The sequence below is a fragment of the Chiroxiphia lanceolata genome, chromosome Z, assembly GCF_009829145.1.
Source record: "Chiroxiphia lanceolata isolate bChiLan1 chromosome Z, bChiLan1.pri, whole genome shotgun sequence".
In the NCBI taxonomy this organism is placed as follows: domain Eukaryota; kingdom Metazoa; phylum Chordata; class Aves; order Passeriformes; family Pipridae; genus Chiroxiphia; species Chiroxiphia lanceolata.
The window spans coordinates 30,617,819-30,642,206 of record NC_045671.1 but is presented as its reverse complement, the minus strand read 5'-3'; the positions used below and the strand labels follow the sequence as shown (position 1 = coordinate 30,642,206).

The 24,388-nt window shown below is 39.2% G+C and overlaps 1 protein-coding gene across 3 annotated transcripts in view; it reads left to right on the top strand.

Moving 5' to 3' along the window:
• OSMR (oncostatin M receptor) overlaps positions 1-24,294 on the top strand; it is a 29,629-nt gene extending 5,335 nt beyond the window's left edge. For 2 of the 3 annotated variants that reach the window (XM_032674778.1, XM_032674779.1), the window contains 17 exons: positions 1,297-1,393; positions 4,375-4,544; positions 6,576-6,735; positions 8,356-8,631; positions 9,231-9,360; positions 10,589-10,746; positions 11,379-11,515; positions 12,195-12,354; positions 12,889-12,965; positions 13,388-13,610; positions 14,180-14,362; positions 15,503-15,604; positions 16,041-16,220; positions 17,906-18,070; positions 19,532-19,610; positions 19,887-19,959; positions 20,946-24,294. In XM_032674778.1, the coding sequence (XP_032530669.1) occupies positions 1,297-1,393; positions 4,375-4,544; positions 6,576-6,735; positions 8,356-8,631; positions 9,231-9,360; positions 10,589-10,746; positions 11,379-11,515; positions 12,195-12,354; positions 12,889-12,965; positions 13,388-13,610; positions 14,180-14,362; positions 15,503-15,604; positions 16,041-16,220; positions 17,906-18,070; positions 19,532-19,610; positions 19,887-19,959; positions 20,946-21,395 (2,820 nt within the window). In that variant the 3' untranslated portion in view covers positions 21,396-24,294. Of the gene's footprint in view, positions 1-637; positions 723-1,296; positions 1,394-4,374; positions 4,545-6,575; positions 6,736-8,355; positions 8,632-9,230; positions 9,361-10,588; positions 10,747-11,378; positions 11,516-12,194; positions 12,355-12,888; positions 12,966-13,387; positions 13,611-14,179; positions 14,363-15,502; positions 15,605-16,040; positions 16,221-17,905; positions 18,071-19,531; positions 19,611-19,886; positions 19,960-20,945 lie in introns of all 3 variants that reach the window. The other variant, XM_032674777.1, reaches the window with a different exon arrangement.
• Positions 24,295-24,388: the final 94 nt, after the last annotated feature.

The following is a 24,388-nucleotide window of genomic DNA, read 5'->3' as shown; positions in this document are numbered from 1 at the left end:
AGACTGCAGAAGCCTATACATTGGGCAAGACAACGCTTGCATGTTAAGTACAGGGCCCTCCATGTGAAGCATTTGAACTCACAAGGAGAATTTGGGGCATGCTGCAGCTCAACCCATTGAGCCCTGGGTTGCAGTGCTGCGTGCAGGACTTCTCTACAGTGTTCATGTGACCTTTAAAAACATACTGAAAAAAAAAAATAGAATCTTCTCTTCTGATCCTTTGGAGAAATTCAGAGCGTCTCAAAACCATTGAATGTAATTAAACTTATTAAACAGTCTGTAGCTCTGAGGCATTAAATCGGAGGTTTTCTGCTAGGAATAAATTATGTAGTGAATTCCTGGCCCATCTGAAATCAGTAAATGTTCTGTCCTTGGCTCAGTTTTATGGAGACAGGTCATTCTGGTTATCTCCTGCTAAGTGTTTTCAACTTCTGTTATGAAAGCAGTAATAGAAGACTCACTTTATCAGTGTTCTACGCAGCTCCAGAAATGTAAAACATAGAAGTTCTAAGTTAAAGATAGCTATATCCGTTGTCCTGTTCCTGTTGTTTGTACTCCAGTACCCTCTGTGCCTGAGAGCTTTAACCATACTGGTGCTGAATATTTTCCTCTCCTTTCTGCGCAGGGGAATTTGCAGGTGATTCATGTCTTCTGAGATCATGAATCTTCTGAGATTCATGTCTTCTGAAGGACAGTCAGTCCTTCAGACCTGGGCTGTGCAAGTCAAACACAGTTTCTTTCATACTGTCAAAATATGAGAGTAAAAGCTACAAAAGGAATGCTAGATAGAGCTCTGTATTGCTTGAGATGATGGTCCTTCTGGGAATGGAATGTGCTAAGACTTTGATATGTGTATTTCAACTCCAGTTTAGCTAAAGCCATCCATATTGCGTCCTCCTTAATACCTTCTTTTAGCTTGTTAGGATGGATATCTTGTTACTTGTGCAGGAGGAAAGCCAAAATATATCAGGAGAAACGTTTGTTTCAATATTTCTTTGAAATAAGTGGATGGAAAACTTTAATTTATTAGTTTAGTGATTTATTAGTTTGGACTCAATTGAAGTTTTTGATTGCAGTGTTCTCTCTATGCTCTAACCAGGTCCCAAATCCAAAAGTGTTTTTTTTCATTCCCTATCTTTCTTTGTCCGTTCTTCCTGAATTTATCTTAAACTGGAGTTCATGTGATTAGGTTTTTATTTTTTTATTTTTAAATACAGTAATATTATCTAGTCTATTGTTTGGTATGCATTTCTCCTAAAAAGACAAATAATTAAAAATGTCTTCTTTGCTGATAAGTCTTGCACAGGAAAAGGTGGACAAAAGATGAATCACTTCATGCTTCTGGCAGTACTGCTCCCCCTACAGACTTGCTACGCTACATACTCACAGCAAGGTAAGTGTCTGAACGTTCAATTTTTTTATTTGGAACCAATCTACAGCAGTTGAAGCTTTGGACTTGCTGACTTCTAAGTCTGTGATTAAGCAACATGTCACACACTTAATCAAATGATTTTCTTTTGTAAGGTGGCAAAGCAACTCGTATTATTGCTTTTTGTGACCCCATTATGCAAAATTGCCTGTTGAATGAACGACTCGCAAAGATATGAAGTCAAAGTGTATTTATTTATTTGCTTCCCCTCTTTCTTTTTTTTACTTTTTTTAATGACTCCACTAGAAGGAAAAAAAAAAAGAGATGAAAAATTTTCACTGACTTTTCTGTGACCACCATTAAGAAGGCAGACCTTACCAGGCTCTAGTCTGCATTATGGAAGTTTTATTGCCTTGATTAAGTTGGCGAAGAAGGAAGAGAGATGGGGGTTTTTTTGTGTAAATATATTTGTTATAATACTGAAGGGAGTTTCAGACATTTTGCCTCTCTTCAACCTTGAAATTCGTGTGTTCACACACCACTCATGCAAGGTGCCAGTTCCCCAGTTTTGAGGAGAGAGCTCTGTTACCCGTGCTCCTAGAGTGGCAAAACTTTGTAATGTGGGCAAGTCCAAACAGTTACTGCATTACCATAATTTGGTCACTTGTTTTCACATGCAATTGTTTAGGAATAAAATTCATCTCTGTTGTTAATCATTAAGCTATTCACATAGTCTTGAGTTAGCTTTCAAGTTAAAACAAGTCTTAAGGAGGCCTTGATTGTTTCAGTTTGCTAGGAGGAGAATATTATAGCTGAATGCTACAGATGTTTCTACATCTTAAAATTATGCTAAAAAATTCTTTAATATCCACTTTGTAACTCAATGGCCATCGGGATCTTGGATATAACCTTAACTATATTGTTTCTTCTCTTTGTTGGTACTGTGTATAAGCTCTGACTGGAGATCTAGACTGTGTTATGCCAGAGTAAGTGGAAAACAAAATTGTGTGGGGTTTGAAGTGATATGTCACCTAGCTGAAAAGAGATAGTGGAAGGACACTTGTACAGATGGATTAAAAACCAGAAACTAATGAGACCTTTGTGGTTTTTATCAAGTTAACTAAATGTGGCAGGGGAAAATATTCTCCATCGTGAAAAAAGCAATAATATTTTAGTTTGGACAAAACGAGACAGATGTAGAGAACAGAGGAAGGTTCATCATCAGTGCAATAGGCATAGTAGTGACACTTGCAATTAGAATTGGCTGAAGAAAGAGCAGAAGAAGGATAGGGAAATTCCGAAGATATGCTGGGGTTTGTTTTAATGCTGCACCCTGAAAAAGGAAGTGTTTTCTGCCAACTGGCTGGCATTTCTTTTAGGTGTATTTGTTTCTTCCTTTCTTCCAGCAGTTTTTAATATCTTGGAACTAATAGTAAAAATACATTATTTCCTCCATTTATTCTTCAATTATAGGCTGGACTTGTATAAGCAACTAAGCTGTGTCAGTGTCTGTATTCTCATAATTAACAAATATATAAAGTTTATAAAGTTTTATTTGCTTCCTTTGAGTGATCACAGATTGTTAGGACTGCAGCTTCTCTTGAGCCTTTCATTCCCTACAGCTAATGTAAAAATCCATATGTAGGGAAAATGCTGCACAGAAGTTAGTGCGGAGCAGACACCACAGGATAAGTTGCAGAATGGTTTGGATATCTGATGTCTGCCAGAAGCATCTATCAAAATGCAGATTCTCAATCTAAATCTTCTGAGTGCTCATGTTTCCTGCTAGTGATACTCCGTGAAAGGCTCAGGTAATTCAGTTGGTGAAGCACATCTGGCTGACGAGTGGAGGAGGCAGCTTTGTGAGAAGGATCTGCTGTCGTCTCTCAATCCGTTGTGTCCCTGAGGACTGTGGTGTGGCCGGAATGCACAGAATGAGTTCTATTTCATTAAAAGATGCAGCTAATTCTCTGACTTCTTTTCTGTGTCCCAGTCAGTATAAACATTCTGCCCTTGTCATTTGTAACAAGCAGAAGCACCTTGGAAAGTAACTGTGGCAAAAGAAAAAGCCTAGTTACTTGGCCATTCCAGCTCCATTAACAACCAGATCAAGTTTAGGGCGTTTGTGTTTGTTTATTTTTCAGGAAGGAAAGAAGTTACAAATCAGCAAGTACTATATTTCATCTCTTCCAAGAGTTAGGGTTTTTTTGGGAGAGGTGACAAAGCAAACATCTGAAAAGAGGAACCACTTATGAAGTTTTCTGTAGTTTTCAGCAGAATAATGTTCTTGCAGGGCCTTTTCTTTCTCAGCAACAAAAGACTTTAGTCTGACTTTTAAACTTTATTTTATTATGGGAATTAACTCCAGACCCACAGAAGGATGGAGATGCCATTAAAACTAGGTGTTTAATTCCAGTAGAAGGATCCACAGCTCCAACTAAGGTGCCTAAGCTCTGTGTAGAACAACTAGGAATGTGCTTAATACTAGAATGTCATCTGAGGTAGCTACTGGAGGAATCTCTTGATCTATCCTCTTCAAATACTTGTTTCACATTAACTAATTTAATCTGTATTTTATCAGAGATCAAACCTGAGCCCAAAGTTTCTGCCCTAATGATAAGGAGGCTTGTTGGGATTGGGATTTCTTGGAATTTAATTCCTATTACTACATTATGTTGTTCCTCTTCATAAAAATATGAAAGGTTGGATCTGTATTCCCATAAAATAGCTAGTAAATTGAGGGCATAAAGAAATTTAATAGTATACCAAATGTCATGGTAGGGAGGGCTACTGAGATTCAGGAACCTCATTTTAGCCTGCTGGTTCTTTAAGATGAAAGATTATCTTTGCTTTTTTTATCAGCAGCATGGGTCTTGATCAGTTTTGGTTTTTTCCTTCAGAACCATCTAGTATGAAACGTATCATACCTCTAACCACTGTTGTTTCTGATCTGCTTTGTAATTTAGCTAAACAGCAATATTTTTGTGTCCTTTTTGTGCTCCTAGAATCCAGTGTGTTTCCAGTAACTTACCTTAACGTTTCCAAGGATTTGGCTCTCCAGCGGCTGCTAGTGGAATGGGATGTTGTCAAGTCAGCACATGATGCTAAGCTGGCAATGTCTTTTGAAATACAAGTCAATCGAACAGATGAAAATACTTCTGCTACTGTGTCGACAGTAAGTGTACTTTGAAAAGAAGTATACTAGTCTTTTACAATATAAAGGAAGCTAAAGGAAAAGGAAAAAGTAGTGATGTCTCTTTGCAAAGTCCCTATCCTGGTAGTTTTCCTTAACACTTAAATCAGCCAAATCTTCTGAAGAGGAGGAGATCACCCAATTCATAGGCTTAGGCCTGTTCCAGGTGTTTTCCCCTCTTTGTGACTTCAGCGTGAGAACAGTCTCCAAAGAAAATTTCCTTTCCTTTGAGTTCGACAAAATCTTTTGGCAATGTTTTAGTCATGTTTTAACCTATTATGAGTCACCTGGATTATGGAAGAATATGAAACGCACGTATTAAAACTTAGTAAAACTGAAAAACTGCTCTGGCTCATTTAAAGTTGCTGTTCATGAAAAAGCACATAAACCAGTGAAGGGCTTATTTTTTCAGAAATCAGTGATCAATAAAATATGATAGGCACTGTTAAGAATCACAGTTTACTCTTATCAGCCTAGCTGGTAGTATTTGATCTAATATTCAGAAGAACCACATCTTCACTGCAGATGACCTCTGTGCAATTCCAAAGATTTTTACCCCTTTGATACATTGGATAGGGGGGTTCCTCGGTGGTCTAGTGGTTAGGATGCGGCGCTCTCACCACCGCAGCCTGGATTCGATTCCCGATCAGGGAACTTCTCCAGGCAGATGGAGCTCGTCAGCCCTGTAAGGCCATCCATCTAAGAGAAGGTCACTCTAAACAAACCTACGTCCTGAGGACCTCACTGCCACTGGCCAAGCTTGCTCAGCCCCGGCAGATGAACCTTAGGATTAAAGGGTGGGCTCAGCTCAGCGCACACTGTGTCTCACCTAAAAAATCCACTGCGCAGGCTCGAAGGGTAAAGACCTTTCCCAAATCTTCGTTCGCGAAGACTGGCCATGAGTGAATGAGTGACATTGGATAGGATTTTTAACACCCCATGAGTAGATCTAACCCTGAAGTCAATAACTGAGGCCTTACAGCTACAAACAATTAAGTTTTGGGGTTTTTTTGGAGTATCCTTCAATAAACTGTTATTAACTTGCTGGTAGGAAGTAAAAGCTTTTCAAATCCAACGATGTAGTGTGTTCTGTTACTCATAATAAACATGACAAGGAAAACAAACAGGTTACTTTGGATGTCACTACCACACAAGAACCTATTTACTTCTGTGTTTTTCTGAAGAATATGTACCAATAAAGAAACTCTGTGAGTCTGCTCCTACCAAAGCACAAACAGCCCCTATAACTTCCAAATCAGTGACTACATTTCTCAGGGCTATAACTGAGAAAGTAAATTTTGAACTGATTGCAGAGTTTTTCTCAGAGCAGTAATGGTATGCAAGTGCAGGTGTTGCTGATGGGAAGCAGTACTAGAGAGCAATTCTCTAGTGGTCAATGTGAGCCCGGGCTTCGGTACAACCCATACAAATAGCATGGGTCTATGTGATGAAAATCTGGTATGGTTGCTCTAAAAACTACAAAAATATATAGAATCATAGAATCTTATAGGTTGTAAAAAATCTTCAAGATCATTGAGTCTGACCATTAATCTGGCACTGCTAAGTCCACCACTAAACCAGGTCCTTAAGTGCTGCATCTACATGTGTTTCAAATCACTCCAGGAATGGTGATGTTAACCCAGGATGCATTTGTAGGCAGCATCATCTGTGCATGCTACTACTCATGTAATATCAGGCACAAATAACCTACTTAAAATCTCTGGGAGCGAATCCATGTCATGAGAGGTAAGGCCTGACTCACAAATATGTCAGCACATCAGTCACCCTACTGCTGCCAGTACAGATCTGTAAGTAGTTAATTAGCTAATAGTTACTTAATATGAGATCATAGGTAGTGAGTGGGATTTCAGAGTTTCGTTTTTCAAAAGCATTTTCCTCGTTTGAGCTTTCGCTCTCTCACTGCCTTTGATTGTGTTTCCAAATACAGTGTCTACAGAGTGTCTACACACTGCTGTGTTTTCAACACTTTGCCTTCCTCGTCTTTCTTTGTAGGAGTTTTGTAATGTTACACTTGATAAATTAGGAAAGCCTCTTCATTGGATATGGTATTCAGACATACCTTTGGAGTGTATGTCTCATGCAGTGAGAATCAGGAGCAAAGCAGAAACATCAAAAATCTGGAGTGAGTGGAGTCTGTGGGAGACTGTCTTGGGTAAGTAAAACAAGATTTTGCAATATTTGCTTTATTTTTTTATAGTACAAAGCTAGTTTGTAATTTATCATTGTCTGTAATTGTGAAGGACAGTTCAGGAGAAGTGACATCAAATCAAGAATCCATTTTGAACTCATTAATCTCTAAACACTAACCAATTCCTTACTCTTTGTTGGCAATAATAGCAGTGCTTCAGTCATTGTTAGAATTTGCAGACTATCTTCTTGAACTAGTAGACCAAAAGTTTCAGAGCTTTTTTTACTCATGCGTTAAAACAATGCAGGACGTGGAGTGGCATGGGATCTTGGAAAGGCTGTAGAATAATCTGTCACCAGGTCAAACACATCCCTGCCCCAGACTCCTGGAGAGGAGATGAAGTGCACTGCTATGACTACATGATCTGATGCATGTGTTGCTTTTGTCTGGTTTCATAGCTTTGATTAGTATTACAGAAGCAGAGAGAAAGGAGCCAGTCAGCTCCTCATGTCACCTGGAATGAAGGAGCAAGTCAGGTCCTTATGTCACTTGGAATGAATGTCTTAGGAATTCTATGAGAGTAAATGGAGACTGAACCAATAATGTAATTAATAATATCAGAAAACACTTTTTTTTTTAAGATTACCGTGTCTTACTAGAACAGTTTGATTTCCAGAGAATTTTGTTTAAATAAAATAAGTAACTACTTTAGAAAAAATTGGTACAGTGATTTTATAATGAAACACTATTCTCATTTGGAGCAGCAAAGGTTTTTAGTTGAGATGAGATACATCATGGTAGGAAGAGCATCACGGGTCTTTAGACTTGGATTGTGACACTTAAGTTGTCCATCTCCCTCTCCTTATATAATAGAAAATAGGATGCAAGACTCCCTTTTTGTCTCACTAACCTCAGTCTTGGAGACCTTATTTTTTTCAATTGAAATTTGATAGGGTTCAAAAATACTATTTCTCAGTCACAAAATGATCCCGCATTACAGACCTGATTTAGAGCTCCTTGAGACATAGCAACCCTAGATGTCATCAGATTTTTGGATCAGATTCTCGAGAGTAGAGGTTATCCACACAACATGTATAAAAGACTGTGAGTCACTTAAATTCCACTAATTCTTACATCCACCAAGCAGTCCAACATTAAAAGCCATAAGAATCTCATTCCAAGTGGAGTGTCTCCTTACTGATCTGATTCAGTCAATGTTGACTCCTCTTAGCTGAGCGCTGCATGAGCTTCAGAACATGAGGTTTTTCTAGCCCCTTATTCATAGTTTTCCAGAGCAGGCATTTGGGCTGTAAAACATCAGTCTGGGCATAGGTACAGGAGGTAATGTTCCTCTGTAAAGGCAGTTCTTAACCACACACTCTTTTTTGCCTCCAAGTGAAAGGCAGAGAGAGAGATTTAGTCTCCATCTTGTTGGACTACGTTATATGTTTATGAGTTTAGGGCAAATATAGGTATTATTGCATGTGAAGTTCATCTCTCTATGGGAAAGAATACTAAAGAAAAGTCTGTGAATGGATAATAAAACATTAACAATTTCTTCAATAAATGCTTAGCTATGTGTTCTGTTTGAAGGCTTTTGCCCTGAGCAGATCTTGAATTGTTTTTTTATGTATTAATTTTCAGGCTTGGACACTCCAAATAGCAGTGAACCACAAATCTTTCCAAGTAAAATAATTTTAGAGGAAGGCTCTGATACGACTTTTTGTTGCATTGGAAGGAAAGGTCAAATCATTAAGGAATTCTCTGTGCTCCCAGCTGTTCGTGTTTTCAATCACACAAGCAGTCGACTCGGACTTCTCACTATGGAAAATGTGAGACATCACGAAACGCCTCACATCCATGTCTGCTGTTCTTACAGTGAAAATCGCTGCCCGGCTCATGCAGCTTTCCTTGTGGGTAGTAAGTGAACACATTATTACAGTTCTATTTTCCCTTTGTTATTAAGTTTAGAGTGACTGTGGGGGGAGGAAAAAAAAGCCTTCTGTAAGTTGTCGTAGCCCTGTCTCGTCCATCTGATCTTTGTTAATGTCTGACTTGAGATCTGTAAATTTATGTATAGAAAGCATTAAAGAATAGCATCAAGCATGTTCAAATTAATCCCATTAATTGATCCTAGGACAGGTGATTGATTCTTAAATATACCTACCCATTTAGGAGTTCAGCTTCACTGTCTGTGTGCCTGTGGTAAAACTCAGCACAGTCCCTATTTTGAAGGCGGGTAGCAATTTTTACAGATAGAAAACAAAACAGATTAAATTAATGAATATATGAATATAACAAAAGATGATAACAAAAGTGTTTGGATTGCTATTAGTTTATGGTATTATCTTGACTATCTTGCAAACTCGTCATTGAATAAGTGTAATTTCAATAACATTTGTAATAAACCAGACTTTGTACTTATCCATTATTTGTAGTTTGTTAATATATTAAACATTGATGACTTTTGCCTTGACTGCCATGCTATTGGTGTGTTTTTGGTTATTCTCTCTGACAAGGAGCACCTGATACACCTAAAGATATTTCCTGCCAAACACAAGACATGAGAATAATAACATGTACTTGGAGCCAAGGAGGAAGCACCTATCTTTATGGAAAGTATTCATCAAAGTACACCTTGTTTGCAAAGTAGGTCTTGTTGTTGTATTAACTCTGATGAGTGTTGTATAGAACAGTCACCTTCTCTCCTTTAGAATCTGTGGAAATGTTTTTTTTTCTTTTTTGTAATTAGCTGCCTACCTCTTTCCACCTCACTGATCACTTATTTAACAAAGCTTGAGCAATGCAGAACTGCTGTGATTTAGACTAATTGTATAAAGTTGCCTGTCCTTTAGACCAAGTTCTGCCTGCTAAAGCTTGTTCTAATCATTCTTTTGGGTTAATTTGTTTGGATATCTTCCAGTAGGTATGAAGGCACCCTGAAATCAGGATATAGATAACTTAAAAGTGTAACATAATTATTGAGTGCACAACAGACAACTAGATCTAATTGACAATAATGCTGACTCAAAACTGATGATTCCCAGCTACCTCCTAGTTAGCCTGATTCACCTCCCTAATTCTTTTTTTTTTAGGATTTTAGGACTTTACATGCTGGTGTTTTCCTTCTTGAGCCCTTGAGCTAGTGACAATCCTGTCTCAAAAATCCTACTTGTGTCTATAATTTCTGTAATTTCAGCTGGCTTCTTTACTTTTTGTTTGTTTGTTTGTTTTTGGGTTTTTGGGTTTTTTTAAGATTTCTCTGCAGACTTTCTCACAGCTCTTTCTTAGCACTCTGAGTCAAGGTGTGGCAAATCAGACATGGCTCTCACATGAGAAGAGGGGCTTTACCCCAGAGCCTGCAGAGAAACTCATTAAGCGGGACAGATACCTCATCATCACAGCAAACTTTAATCAATAGATGTCAGCAGAAGACAGGTCATCGTTGCACGTACCTTCATGGTCTCTGCATCATTCACTTCTATTAAGATATTATGATGGTAATTTAAAAATGGAATCTTAGAAGGTGCACGTGAAATTACAGCTTCATTTTAAAACATAATGGTAGATGTGTAAATGGTCCTGGCAAATAAGTCCCTGGTTTAGAATTTCTATGAGGAAATCACTAATTTAGCTGTATCTTAAAAAGACAAACATAGACTTTGAAGAAAACTTTCTTCTAATACCTATATATTCACCCTACTTCAGGCTAAGGGAAGGATCTGGTTGACTTTTTATATTTCCCCTCAGCCTTATTTTTTATGATGCTGCATTCTAGTTGGACATCAAAAATTTCAACATTTGTGTTGATTGTACATTATGGAAAAATGTCTTTCTCTCTCTTCGCCGCTGTCCCACCCTCCCCTTTCTTTGATAGATCTTCCCAGAGAATGGTTCAGTGCACACAAAGTTGTTCCAAGACGTGTGCATATTCTTGGGAGATAGGCCAGCAGAGCATCTGGAATGTCACAGTGACTGTGGAAAATCCACTGGGAAAGAAAACTGCCATGGATGTTTTTAATGTAAATCACAGAAGTAAGGTCTTTTCTATATCTTTGTTGAGGGCTTTTTTTTGCTCTTTCTGAGCTTGATACCTTGAGTGCCCTGTTTAAAGTATGGAGGCCTTTGATTTTTAACTTCCCAGTTTTGCTACCTGTCCGTATAGTTATCTGCTCTCTCTTCAGTTTCAGCTCTGGAAAGTCATATTAATGGTAGAAAACAGATTCACTCCAAAAGTCAGATTTGGTTATTGAAATGATCCTTAATACTTCAAAATCTTCTGCTTTGCTGAAGCCAGTTCATAGTATAGAAAGCAACATGATGCAAGGATCTAAAATGAGGAGCTTAAGAAAATAACTGTGTAGGTTCCTTGGGAATTGGTATGATATGAGATGTGATACAGGTGTAAGCAGCTATTGCCAGGAAAGAAGTGATGATGCTAACCTGTCTTGGTCCTCATATGGGACAGCAATGTCCTTTGTCCTACTGTAAGGGAGGTAGAATAGTTCATCAGTGGAAAAAAAATCTTGCTAATTTTAATGTGCTAAGTATGTATTTAATGTAAGTATGTATTTTTAATTGCTTTTACTGCTCAGCTAAAATACCTTAAAATACTTTTGCATATATTTGATGTTTTACAAGAGCTGACTCAGATTTTCCATTTGCAGTTTATCCCATGGCACCTTTCCAGGTGTTGGAAAAATGCACAGATACAGAAATCACATTACATTGGAATTATCAAAGCAATGGAATTGAACTCTTTTGTCAGACTGAAGTGCTCCACCCGGATGGGAAAGTTGAACTGGTATGAGACCTGAATGTCATACACAAAAACATGTGTCTTGTTCCACCTCTTTAACAAACAGTGAGGCTTCTATGTAGTCCTTTTCTTAGAAAGGCAGCTTGCCTCTAGCACATTAAAAAGGCATAGGGAAGATCACAATCAAGCTGTGTTCTTTCTCAATATTGCTTAAGAGGTCTAGATCAAATGTGGCCATTGCAGGAGACAGTTTTGAGGAGAGGCTTAAAAGCATGCTCACTTATTTTGAGCTACCAGAACAAACTCTATTAGGAGGGAGTATGGGAAAAGGTTGGGGAAAAAATGGAAAGAAAAGGTAGCTGTAGATTGCTCTGCCTACATCTGGAAGAGCATCCTGCTTACATAAAGTAATAGCTTCAGGCTCTGTGAGGGCAAGATCTCAGTAAACTCCCTCCTTGATGTAAAGACTACTCATTTGGAAGGTTGTGACTCCTACTCAGTCACATAGAGGTGACTTTCAGACCTCTTTTGGGATCTCCCAGACTCTTCATCTCATGCATTTTTTTTATTATTATTTTTTGATTGTTGTTTCATGGTTACCTTTCCCAAGTCAAGCTTAACTTGCTGCTGCAGGACCTAGAGGAAGAAATATTTTTTTAAGACAAAACTATCTTGCTGCTGAGGCTGAACTGAGCTCTGACTGTTCTGTTTTTCTGTGTTGCAGCACAATAGCTCAGACATGCGTTCCCCTCACAGGAACATCACTGTGGGTGGGCTGCAGCCCTACACGGAATACACAGTGAGGGTTCGCTGCGGGGCAGCAAAGCATTTTTGGAGGTGGAGTGAGTGGAGTGAAGCCCGGACTGTCAGAACAAAGGAAGCAAGTATGTCCCACGTACTGAGAAGGGAAGTTTGAGGGATATTCTTTTCTTGCCACACGTCTTTGCTATTTGTTGTTACTCTTCTGCTGTGTATCTAAAGCAGAGACCTGTTGCATGCATGAAAGAGAAGCACACTAGGCAAGCTTCCATAAGGTGACTTCTTAAATAGCTCTGATTCTATCTGCTAGTCTCTGATATTTCATTCAGTGCAGACAGTGGGAAATCCAGATGACTGGGAGGATGGACAGACAGAGTTACAGTGCTCTTTGTGACCTGGAGGAATGGTACAGAGGTGGGAACAAGCAGCTGGGAACTGCAAGCAAAGATTTTCTTGGGAAATTAAGCAGACCTTCGTACAGAAAAAAGAATGAAGGGAAAAGATGTTAAAGGATAACGTTTGGGCAAGACCTGGCAGTGATGGGGAAAAAGAAGTGTTGAGAGTGGAATTTCTTTGAGTGGAAGGAAGCAATTAAACTGTCTATTCTTTCTGGATCTAGAGCATCCTTTTTTTTTTATTTGTCGCTATGTTCATTGCAGCTCCATCAGGGAAACTGGACATGTGGAGAGAAATTACACCAGTTCTAGGGGGAAGGAATGTGACCTTGTTCTGGAAGGTGAGAAATCACTACAGAAATAGTAACAAAACCCTTTATAAAGGGGTTGGAAGTTTTTCCGATGAACTTTAGCAAGTTTGTTTGTACTTAATAGCAGTTCAGTATAAAATGTCTTTTATAAATCTAAGGCAGATATTATATATAATGTATCTCAGAACATATGTAGCTATGATGGTGTGCTGTCCTGGCATTTCAGACATAATTCTGTTCTTGTAAGTATTATAATATGACAAATACCATTACTGAGATTTCTTCCATTTCCATTTCAACCAGTATGTGTACGCGTGTATGGAAAAAAATGTTTATATTTTTACAGAAATAATACACCCGGTTAGTTATTTAAAGTTCTAAATGCTCCTTTCATAGTTTTTCAGCAAAATTTACTAAGTTATTGTTCTCTTCCTTTGTAACTTTTTTCCCAGCAAACACCAGGTTTTCGAGCAAACGGAAGAAGTATTTCATATGAAGTAACTTGGGAAAAAATAGAAGATGGCTCCAGGCCTGAAAGCATCTCCTTGTCATCAGTCTACAATAGCACCAGGATTTTCATTGATAACCATTCCTATAAAATCAGCATCATGGCAATGAATGATGTTAATTTTTCACTTCCTTCAGTACTGGTCATCTCTAGAGCTACAGATAACAGTAAGAGTACTTTCAGTTACATTTCCATTATGATAGTTTTGTTTCTACCTATTTTAAGTGAAGTCATAATTTATCATCTTGGGCAATAAATTAACCTGGCCTTTAACTCACATCAGTGGTGTTTGGAAATTATTACTGTACTTTCACCTACAGGGTGATAATTGTATGTGTGTTAAGCTTAAGCTCACAGTGCCCACAGAACAAAACACATTTGGCCTAAAACGAGGGCCTCAGACCTGTGGCAGATGCCTTGAAGGTGCAGCCAGTGCCCTGTAGGGAACTCTGTGTGTGATCAGCCTCTTGTGGCTCTCTGACTCTACATTTCTGCAGCTGAGGGTTTTTTTTATGAATATGTAGTAACTTACTAGATGGGTTCTGAGCTATCAGCCTTTAGCATACAGAGAGATCAGCTTTCAACATGTGAAAGAACCCATATGTCACGTAGTGAAGGAATGCAACTCTTTTATTATTGTTTTTCACAATTTAGCATAGAAATTATATTGATCTTCATTTATGAATCTGAAGTTTCATTCTTGAAAGTAATAGATATTCTGTTTTGTTCATTCTAGGTACTGAAGAGCTTAAGGAGGAACAGGTTAATGGTACAGATGATGGCATTTTTATTTCCTGGAAGCCCAGATATGTATATGACAGTTACGTTATTGAGTGGTGTAACTTTCCAAAGTTGCGGCCTTGTGATTTGCAGTGGAAGAGATTTGGGCCCAATACTTCCAGTGCTGTGATTAACTCAGGTGAAAGCCAAACAACTTTTCGTTCTGATGTCTGTGTAGCACTCCTTCATGCTATGAGCATTAATTGAATTTAGGAAGCAAATCGTGGAATATCAAAGTCTGTGCAGTGCAGGTGTAATTCTTCAGAGGCATCATTTTTTTGCCTACCAAATTAATTAGACACTACAAATGTGCCAACACCATTAAGCCTTGGAAGTCAGCATAGTGTATTAGGAAAGTTAGCACAATATTTTAGAAAAAACCTTTTCTGAGTGGCTTGTAGTAGCATCTTGAAGGAGGATGGTGAGGTTAATGAAGGAGTTAAAAATCTTTGAGCAGAAGAGATGCAAAATGGAGCTCTGCCTTAACTTTAATGGGGATCAGAAGTTTAGACTCAGGCAGTTTAACACCCACAGTGGTTTAGTGCTGTCAGTGTGCCACAAATTATGTGGCTCAGCACCAGTCCTTGCTTAGGATCAGTTGCATGGTTTTTTATTCCAGTGGTGGCCAATAGACCTAAATCCTTTCTGGATTACTTCCATAGCTGCAAGAATTTAGCCTTTCTGGAGTCTCTCAAACTGAGAGTTAATTTTGGAATGGAACATGTTTGAACAAAATTTTACTGAATACACTTCAATATGCAATAAAGGAACTGCACCGCAATTCACACAAACGTGGGAATATGCACTCTTAGTGAAGGAGTGTGGTAACACATGGGAAAAGGACTGTCCAGTTCTTCATGGTTTGCACTTGGTTGATGTGAATGGGAGTGGATGTCACTGAGGATAATGTGGAATCCCGATACATGCATATGCATCTGCATTAAACAGTTGAAACATGACCTTTTCCTGCACCAGAAATGTAAAATGAAATTATCTTGCTCTTTCAGAGTCTATTGTGCAGTCACCTTGAATACTGTATGGCAACAAAATAAATATAAAAACACCATTATCTCTTTCAGACAGAATAAATTTGTTTAATTCACAGTATGCATACCATGAATTGGCTTACCCTGTGTCTCCTTCAGTTGCTTTAATAGCACAATAGCACATGGAGAAGACGTCTAATAGATTATTGACCTCTGTAGAAAGCAGCTCAGCAAAAGCAACACCGAAATACAAACCATAACCTATTTTTGTAATCAGTTTGACTATTTTCTAGCTGTCTTTGTTCCGGGGGTGAGATACAACTTCCACATCTATGGATCTGTTGCTAATAGAGCCTCCTTACTGGAAAAGAAGACTGGTTATCTCAGGGAGCTACGTAAGTTGGCAACATATTTAGGGTTTGTGTATTTGCTAAATTGACCTGTCACAACTAGAAGAATTGCTTCTTCCCACAGCTACATAAAATTTTATTTTCTATGTTCTTTCTATATCATCAGCGAACCATCAGTTGTATATAAACATACAGGCCCTCCATAGAGGATATTTGGCTAGTGCAGTGACCAGGTAGAGTCCATGTGTATTAGAAGACCTAAACAAAGCTGTGATTATCAGTCACTACTTTGTGTATAATGAGGATGCATGAAGGCTTTGTGAAATTGACAGTATTTGTAGAGCACTTTGGCTTTGTTCAAATTTTAAATACAAGTAAGATATAAACATAAACACCACATGGGAGTGTAGATTTTTCAAGCGCAAATATAAACATCCTTGAAGAATAATTGCAAGTTTAACTTGAATTTCCTTTCTTCCAGCTCCTCTTCTTGACCCTGTTGTGGACAAAGTTGAACTGACTTTCAATGCAGTAACACTGTCTTGGGATTCTTACCTCATAAATGAGTCACAGCCTGGTTTTGTGAGAGGCTACCATGTCTATGTGTCACCTATACAAGAGAATTGCAGTTTAAAAGGATCAAAAAAGCACATTCTTCCAGGTAACTGAGCTCTGCAGTGTAGGAAGTTGTGTCGTTGATACAGGTTGCTCATACTGCAGCATCTTAGAAGGTTCACATTAGGCAGTCAAGTTGGCTAATTTGGCCATCTACAGATTTCAACGCTTGCTGCTTTTGATTCCCCTCTGTGCTTGAGGTGCTGACAGGCAGAAGTGGGCCCTTGCTTTATAGAGATTTACAGCCCCTGTCCTGTTGTCTGTAGCAACTTTTTAGCTCCAGAAAACATTCCTTTGCTACTGTAGGAGGATGTAAGTTTCTGCCTCTTGTTATGGGAGTTCTGGATGAATTTCAAAAAACATTTGTGGTTTGCTTGGATAAGAGTCATAGGAAGCATGTTAGTCTTATTAGGATTTGGGGTATTTTAGAAACAGATGGGATGCAATTTATTTCCTTCAGAATTGGAACACTATGTAAATTCCCCATTTAAATTCTTTTCCAGTGACAGTATTCATGTCTGTGTTCTCCAGTGGAGTTCCTTCAGCTGAAGTGAGCTGTGAAGTGGCACAAAGCCACATTTAAACTTTTATATCTGACCTTTCTGTTCCACATGCAAAACTGCTCCAGATGACTTTGATCCATTATGATTTTCAGATGTTTCCATCATGTTAAAGGATATCTTTTTTCTTTGCCTCTTCTTCCATTTGGGTCACGTACTGTGATCCTTCTGCTGATTAGACTAGTACCAAACTAGCATATGAAAAGCATATTTTGAACTGAGGGAAGCTTATGTAGGAGTTCCTGTCAGAACTAAACTAACTGTAGAAGTACCATAATTCTATAAGTAATCCCAGTTAGACTTCAAAAAGTTTAAATCAAAGATTTTTCTGCTTCCATGTTTGTCAGAGCTAGCAGACAAGGGGTGTGACTGGAGAAATAAGCTAACCCATTTCTCCCTGGGGTCTGGGAGTTGCACAAGAGAGGTTAAAGAGCATTTTTTTTTCAGGCAGAAGTTTCTTGCTTTCGATTATCTTCAAAGAACTTGACCTAAGTTTAAGGGCTACAGAATTCTGGAAAAAAAAAAAGGAAATGGCAAAACTCAAATTACTATGTTATAAGCTCTAGTGAAAGGAAATGAAAATAAACAGTTGCAGCCTTTGACAACAAGTTACTGGGTGTCTGCGAGAAGATGGGCAATGCTGGACAGTCCAGCTAGAAGGGATGTGAGTTCAGCCCTGTGGCAGTGAGTCAGGATGCATCATCCTTCTCGTAAGAAAGTGTGCAAGTTACAAAGAAGGCAGGTTACAAATGTTTTCTTTATTTCAGTGGCCATGCGTAAGTGGGGTTGTAGTATTTTGAAGAGAACTTACTGCAACCTTTCAATATCTAAAAGGGGCTTATGATAAAGATGGAGAAAGACTTTTTACCGGGGCCTGGTGACAGGACAAGGGGTAATAGTTTTAAACTGAAAAAAAATTGATTTAGATTAGATATTAGGAGGAAATTCTTTACCATAAGGGTAATGAAGCACTGGAACAGATTGTCCAGAAAAGTTGTGGATGCCCCATCCATGGAAGTGTTCAAGGCCAGGCTGGATGTGGTTTTCAGTAACATGGTCTAATGGGAAGTGTCCCTGCCCATGGTGGAGGGGGATGGAACGAGATGATCTTTAGGGTCCCTTCCAACCCAGACTTTGTGATTTCATGATTCTATCTTATGTTTCATTTTAGATAATTCAGAGCTATGTAAATACACAATTGAAAATCCAGAAGAAAAGAGATACACTGTGGAACACCTGATGTCAAACACGAAATACAAACTAGGGGTTAAAGCATATACAGGTGGAGGAGAGACTCCCATTGATAACTTTATATACATAGACACACCATATAACTGTGAGTACTGGCTGTGGAAAATGTCTTCTAGCAGAAGGATGGGATGATTTAAAATTTTCATGAGATTATTGATAATAATCTCCCTTTCTCAAGGAAAAACATGTAATTCAATGCAACGTGCACTTAAGAAAGAATCCAACTGAGAAATCACATGTGCGTACCGACATGGCATTTTGATAATTTAAAGTAGATAGGCTTTTTAAAAAAAAATTTAGAATTAAATTAATTTATATCCTTATTTAAGTATTATATCTTTCTGGGAAATAGCTTAATATACGCACACTTGCATGCCTAGTGAGTCCTGTTTGTTAGAGCTTATTGAAGAATTGTATTTGGATTTAACTGGTTTTCTAATACATGGAAACTACAGAATTGTGAGCAAACAGGTAATTTCTGTATGGACTCTTGGAACTTCTTATTCTCATCAGTCCTTAAATCTATTGCCAAGTTAACTATTTCATAAACCGATATGGAAGGTTTATTGGCCTAAGCACTGTGTTTGCTAAGTGGGCAGATTTGATCACCACAGCGGAAGAGGAAATCACTTGGCTGTAATTCTTTTCCCTTGAAAATACCAGTCAGCAGTCATGGTTGTGAAATTTATGATCCAAATTAGAGATGCCTGGTTTGGAGAAACTTCTTGGGTTTGGAGGTGAGGGGGAGGGATAGGAAAGGGGGAGGCATTGGCTTATGCAAGGAGACTTCATGCTTTAGGCTAACTAGCAGAACAGTGTCTAAACCCCCATGGTACCTCACAGGCATGGTTCTGCCTCTGCATCCCTCTGCGTTCCATGTTCCAGCTCCCATTAGCCAGCAAGACATTTGTACAGCCATGCAGAGAATAAAAATGAGGGCTTAACTCACCCAAAAAAAGAGATAAAAGGAGAACATAACATGTGCCCATTCCCTGCTGTGGTGTGTGGTAGGAACACATGAACTCTCTGGCACAGGGCAGAGGGAGAGCTGGCACTAACTAGTGTTCCCCCTCAGCCCACTTACAGCCTCAAGTGTTCGTGAACAGTGTAGCTCGAGACTGTGTCTTCCAGCTAGGAGGAAATACTGAGATCCTTGTATCCACATAAATCCTAGAAGATTTGAACACTAGTGTAGTGTCTCTCTTGCTATAGTCAATCCAAAATGGAAGTATAGATCTTCTGTTCACTTCTTACAGTAAAATCTGTCTTCTTTGGAGATCCAAGAGAAAACCTAAAAGAATACATAAGTGAAGTTATCATTGCCTTAGGTTTTGGAAATTTCCTCTCACTGTAAAGATGCCAATATGAGAGCAAATAAAAAGCAGTCTAATAATAATTCAACCATGGACCACACAGTTTTTCTGCTGAGTTAGTGGCAGGTATCTCACATGGGCTTGGTGTTATTTTTGCCTGAGAAACTCAGGCTGTATTGATTTTAACATGTGAGGAATTAAAAGCAAAATTTAAAGGTATTTTTCTTTCACAGATAACATGCTGTACTTCCTATTCCTGCTAGTGATAGTTCCAACCCTAGTAGCAGCTATATGCCACTGGAAGAAGAAGTGGTAAGTTATAAAGCATTTTTCTGTTGTAGACAGAGAATGGAACTAACCTAATTCACAAACCACTGCTGCAGCTTGTTGCTTCCAGCCTGCTGTAAGGCCTCATTCATTTCTTCCTTTGGCTGTCAAACTGTGTGGATGTTGTATTTGGCTTGTGGCATTTCTGAGACACTCATCTTCTGCTGCTGTGTCTGTACACATCTATGTGTGGCTTCTGCTGGTAGAATGTGCTTTTATAAGAGAACAAAAATGTCTTTTGTTTTGCTCTCCTATTTCCAGGGTGAAGGAGTGCTGCTGTCCTGCAATACCTAGTCCTAACAAGAGCAAAGTGCTGTCATTCAAAGAGTTTAAGGTAAGATCTCTGAAAATCTAGTGTGTTTAATTTGTCCGTTCTTTGATTTCAAAATCAAAGTTTCAAAAAATATTCTTTTTGTGTTGATTAAATTTAAAAATTAACTTCTTTTTAATTTTTGTGTTGACTTAATTTAACCATTATAAAAACATAAACATAGTTTAATAATACTCTTTAGTGGAGAATTTTCTTTTTTGGCATTCATGTGACTCTGCAGGGAGCAGCTTATATTCTGCAGTGTTACTGCAAAAAGCCAGTGCATAATTGGAGAATAAATGAAATCTTTTGATACAGTAGGTGATTCCTCCACTACTGCTGTTCAAGCCCTCACACTGAATGCAGCAGACCAGACAATACTGCACTTCACTGCAGCCTATGAGCTGTGCCTGCTCTTCCTGCCTCACATCTCGGCCTGTGAGCTGTGCCTGCCCGCTCCTCCTGCTCCCACATGCCAGTCTATGAGCTGTGTCCGGCCTCTCCTCCTGCCCCACACCCATCTGCAGTAGGGCACTGCAGAGCCATGCACTTGCTGGCCCCTGGGAGAACACAGGGGGTTCTGCCAAGCACTGCCAGGTCTGGCTGGGAGGAGAGGACTGGCCAGAGGCCTCCAGGAGTCAGTACACCTATCAGCCCATGCCGCTGTCTTCCAGTTGCTTCTGGTTAAGACTAAAACCAGCCCACATCAAAAACCTGGCAAAGTCTTCATAGTAGAGGGGCATGGTTCCTTCTTCAAATACAGTTGTAATGAATTTACTTAAGAAAAAGAATTCTCTAAATAAATAGTCTGATAGATTCGACATAAAATACCACTTCCACTGAACATTCTCTCCATAGGTTTTCCTTCAAATTCTCATTTATTTGAAAAGTCCAAACCAAAAAAAAATATGTGTAAGACAATATTAGAAGTCCTTGAAGTGATCACTCCCTTTTGTTTACTCTGGACTTTTTTCATTGACTAATTTTTTTGTTGAATGGTTCTCTTGTAGATTGGTTCTGAGAAAGTGCTGAAAATAAATGACTGCATTCCTGACACGCTGGCTGTGGGCAATAAGGCTGAAGCCCAGAAATTACATCCGTGGAGCAAGTTGTCTTCAATACCAACCGAAGACAAGACTGATGGTCACAATTCGCCCTGGATTTACCCGAAGGAAAATGTAGAGAGAGACCTTCCACCCACACCTACCTCTCAAACTCATAATTGGTTTGAAAATTTTGCTTATTCTTCTCATCTTGATGTTGAATCTGATCCCTATCAAACACCGGAGACACTGGAAGTGAACAAGACAGAGCTGGTAGTAGGGCTATACCAGCCACACTGCTATATTGATATTTTTAATGAGGACACAGCCTCAGCAACCAGAGAAACAGCTGGCACAAAGAATAGTCTGAGATATATCTCACAGAGAGATGTGCACTGCCTGGGGAGAAGGCTTTGATGTACTCTCCTCCATTCAGTCCATCCAGTGTTTGATTACACAATATAGATGAGAACTTCTTTTGATTAGGGCTCTCACAAACTCAACTGCCCTACTTTGACTAGTTTTCAGTACTGGCTTACACACAGGAACAATGTGTGTTATGGTTTCATTATAAGTTTATGGGGATTATTTAAGATTTATAGGCTGTTTTGTGGCCTGTATTGTGTAGAAAGCTAGATCACAGCAGTCTGTCATAGCCTGATGCAGAGAACTGCTGTATTTGACAGAGATAAATTTATTCATAGAGGAGCAAGTTAAACAAGGGGATAGGTTGTTCTGCTCAAGGAATTTATTTCACTTGCAGTACGCTACTACATGCTCTGGCCACCCCAGCCAGGGGTGCTGTGCTGCTGGGAATGGAGCATTACCCAGCCCAGTGATAGTGAGGGGTGGGTTTTATTTTCTGTCTCTTAAGTGATGTAAGGAATCATCATGGAAAGGTTACCTGCATACAGTGTGGCACATTACTAGAAGATTTGAAGGAACTCTGACTTTCTCTAGGAGAGCTGCCCAGAGCACCAAAAATCCAGTAATTGCCATGCTTTCATTGCACCTGCATCCTAACGGCACTTGTTGGGTGAAAGAGCACAAACCCCCATATTTTTATAGTACAAGCCCCTGCCTCCATTTCTTGTCACTGGAGCTCCTCACACTTCTGCCTTCTCTGTTTGGAAGAATGACCCTGTAAAATTGTCTTAACTATACACTAAAGAAATGTGGGGAGCTAGGTGGGAAGTTCTTTTTGCAGCAGGAAAGCTGTTTGCAGAGGTGGTACCATGCACTGTCTCTCTGCTTTTGCACGTGAACTGAACTTCTTTTGGCATTAACTCCTGTACTTCCATAGCAAACCCCAAACCACCAACCATGTAAGGAAACAGGGTAGTCAGATGCATAGGTGTATGTATCCCATTTGTGAAGAATGTCATATTCAGGCTGCATCAGCTAGATCTCCCAACACTGCTTTTGCATGTGTTAAAAAACCAAACCAAACCAAACCAACAAAAAAACCGAAACCCAAAACCCCAGACCAAACCAAACAAAAACCAACCATCAATGAAATTATTTTAACATTCAGAATCCCTACAGTAGGCAACAGTGAACTTGGTCTTTCACTTTGATTTCAAAAAATCATAGATTTGTAATGATGCAGTATAGTTGGAACTGTAGCTGAAAGTCTCATTAGATTAACCTCCTCAGTGCACAAGGAACCCTTTAGTTTTTCATCCTTACAGTGCTGTTTGGAATGTGTCACATGGTTTCAGCTTAGGAGCATGGAATAAGCGGTTATCAAAGGTGAAAAACATGGAAGGTCTCTGCCAATTTGATCTTCAGTTAGTGCGCAGTCACTTGTCTTCCCTGTGTTTAACTAGCTAGCTAATCACACTTCCTAGGAACTAAAGCAGCTGCAGGCACAAGTGAGTTCTGATACTGAACCACATCTAGTTTTTACACGGTTGATTACAGATACTGTTGTAATGTCCACAAGCTATGTTGCAACAGGAAAACCAGTAAGACCTTAGCCTATAGCTGAGACAAGCACTCACTGCAAAGAGAGAGAGGTTTTCAGGCAGAAAAAGGCGAGGTACAGACAAAGGTACAAACACAGGGATGGCCAGCTGGGGTCAGAGGTGTCCAGTCCAGCACACTGTGCTGTGTGTGTACAGATGGCACACAGACTCATTTGACAAGTAAAGAAAAATTACAGCAGGGTCCTTCCTGTCAGCCTTCAGCCAGTGGAGTAAGGAAATGTGGCTGGGCACATTTTGCTGAAGGGTAGTTTGACAAGAGAATGTAAGGGAGGAGGCTGATGCTGTTCAATGGAAACATCCTGGAGAAACTTTTCTTCCCTTTACCTCTGGGTTACGGTGCATTTGAAACCTTGATACCACAGTATTATTACAGCTTGGAACATTTCCTTCTCCAAAGTGTTTCATCACATTGTATGTACTTGTGTAGTTTAAAAGTTTTGCTGCTGGAGAAAAGGCCAATAAACAGAAGGGAGCTGTTCTGTCACTATCGATATAAAACTTCTGAGCTGTGCATTTCAGAAAAAGGCCTGTTTATTCAAAAAAGTTGAAAGGTACCCTAAATCAAGAGTTAGGTAGCTAAGGAATTCTGACAAGTCAGTCAACATCCCACTAAACATGTTAAAATTTGGCATTGCTGCAATTCCTTGTGTCAGAGGGGACAGCTGCAACAAAGCACAAATCCCTACTTTGAAGAAGCTGCTGTCACTGGGGCTTGGCTGCAGCAATTCCGCCCAGGAAGTGAATGGAGGAGTGTGAGTGTGTGTGTGCGGGTTCAGCCAGTTGTGCCTTCCTGATGGTGGGGTGAGACACATTAACCTGTTCACCTCTCAGCTCCCTTGGTCTTTCCTAGGGAGATCCTGCGCTGCTGAAATTTCATTATCTGGACAAAATGAAACACTTGACTGGGTACCAGACTGCTGGGTGAGCTAAGGAGAAGCCAACTGCTCTTTCCCTGTAAACGCTTTTGATTCCTGGCCCCGATGGGTGGTGCTTTGTGAAACCACCTGTGCATAAAAGCGCACAAACAGAGGATTCCAGGGAGGATAATGCCCCTGTGCCAGTCAGGAGGTGCAGTCTGCATGCCAGAACTGAAGATTAGGAAAGTATTTTTGCATGGCTGGGGAAGCATGTATAATTTTTATATACTAAGACATCTGTCTTGCATTAATGGTTGAATGAGTTCAAAAGTGTAATCCTCTTTTTTTTTTTTTGATAATTCAACTCTCACAGCTGTTGTTGAAATGCTAATACTTAAACCATCACATAATGGAAAAGTATTCTCAGTATCAGCATGATAAAGTTTTAAAATAAAAATGGTGTGCAAACTATTAAAGAGTCTCTATTTTTATATCTTACAAAGCATTAATATAAAATATATTTTTGACAAAAAGGTTTATTTAGAAAGCATCTGGTCATTCTAGT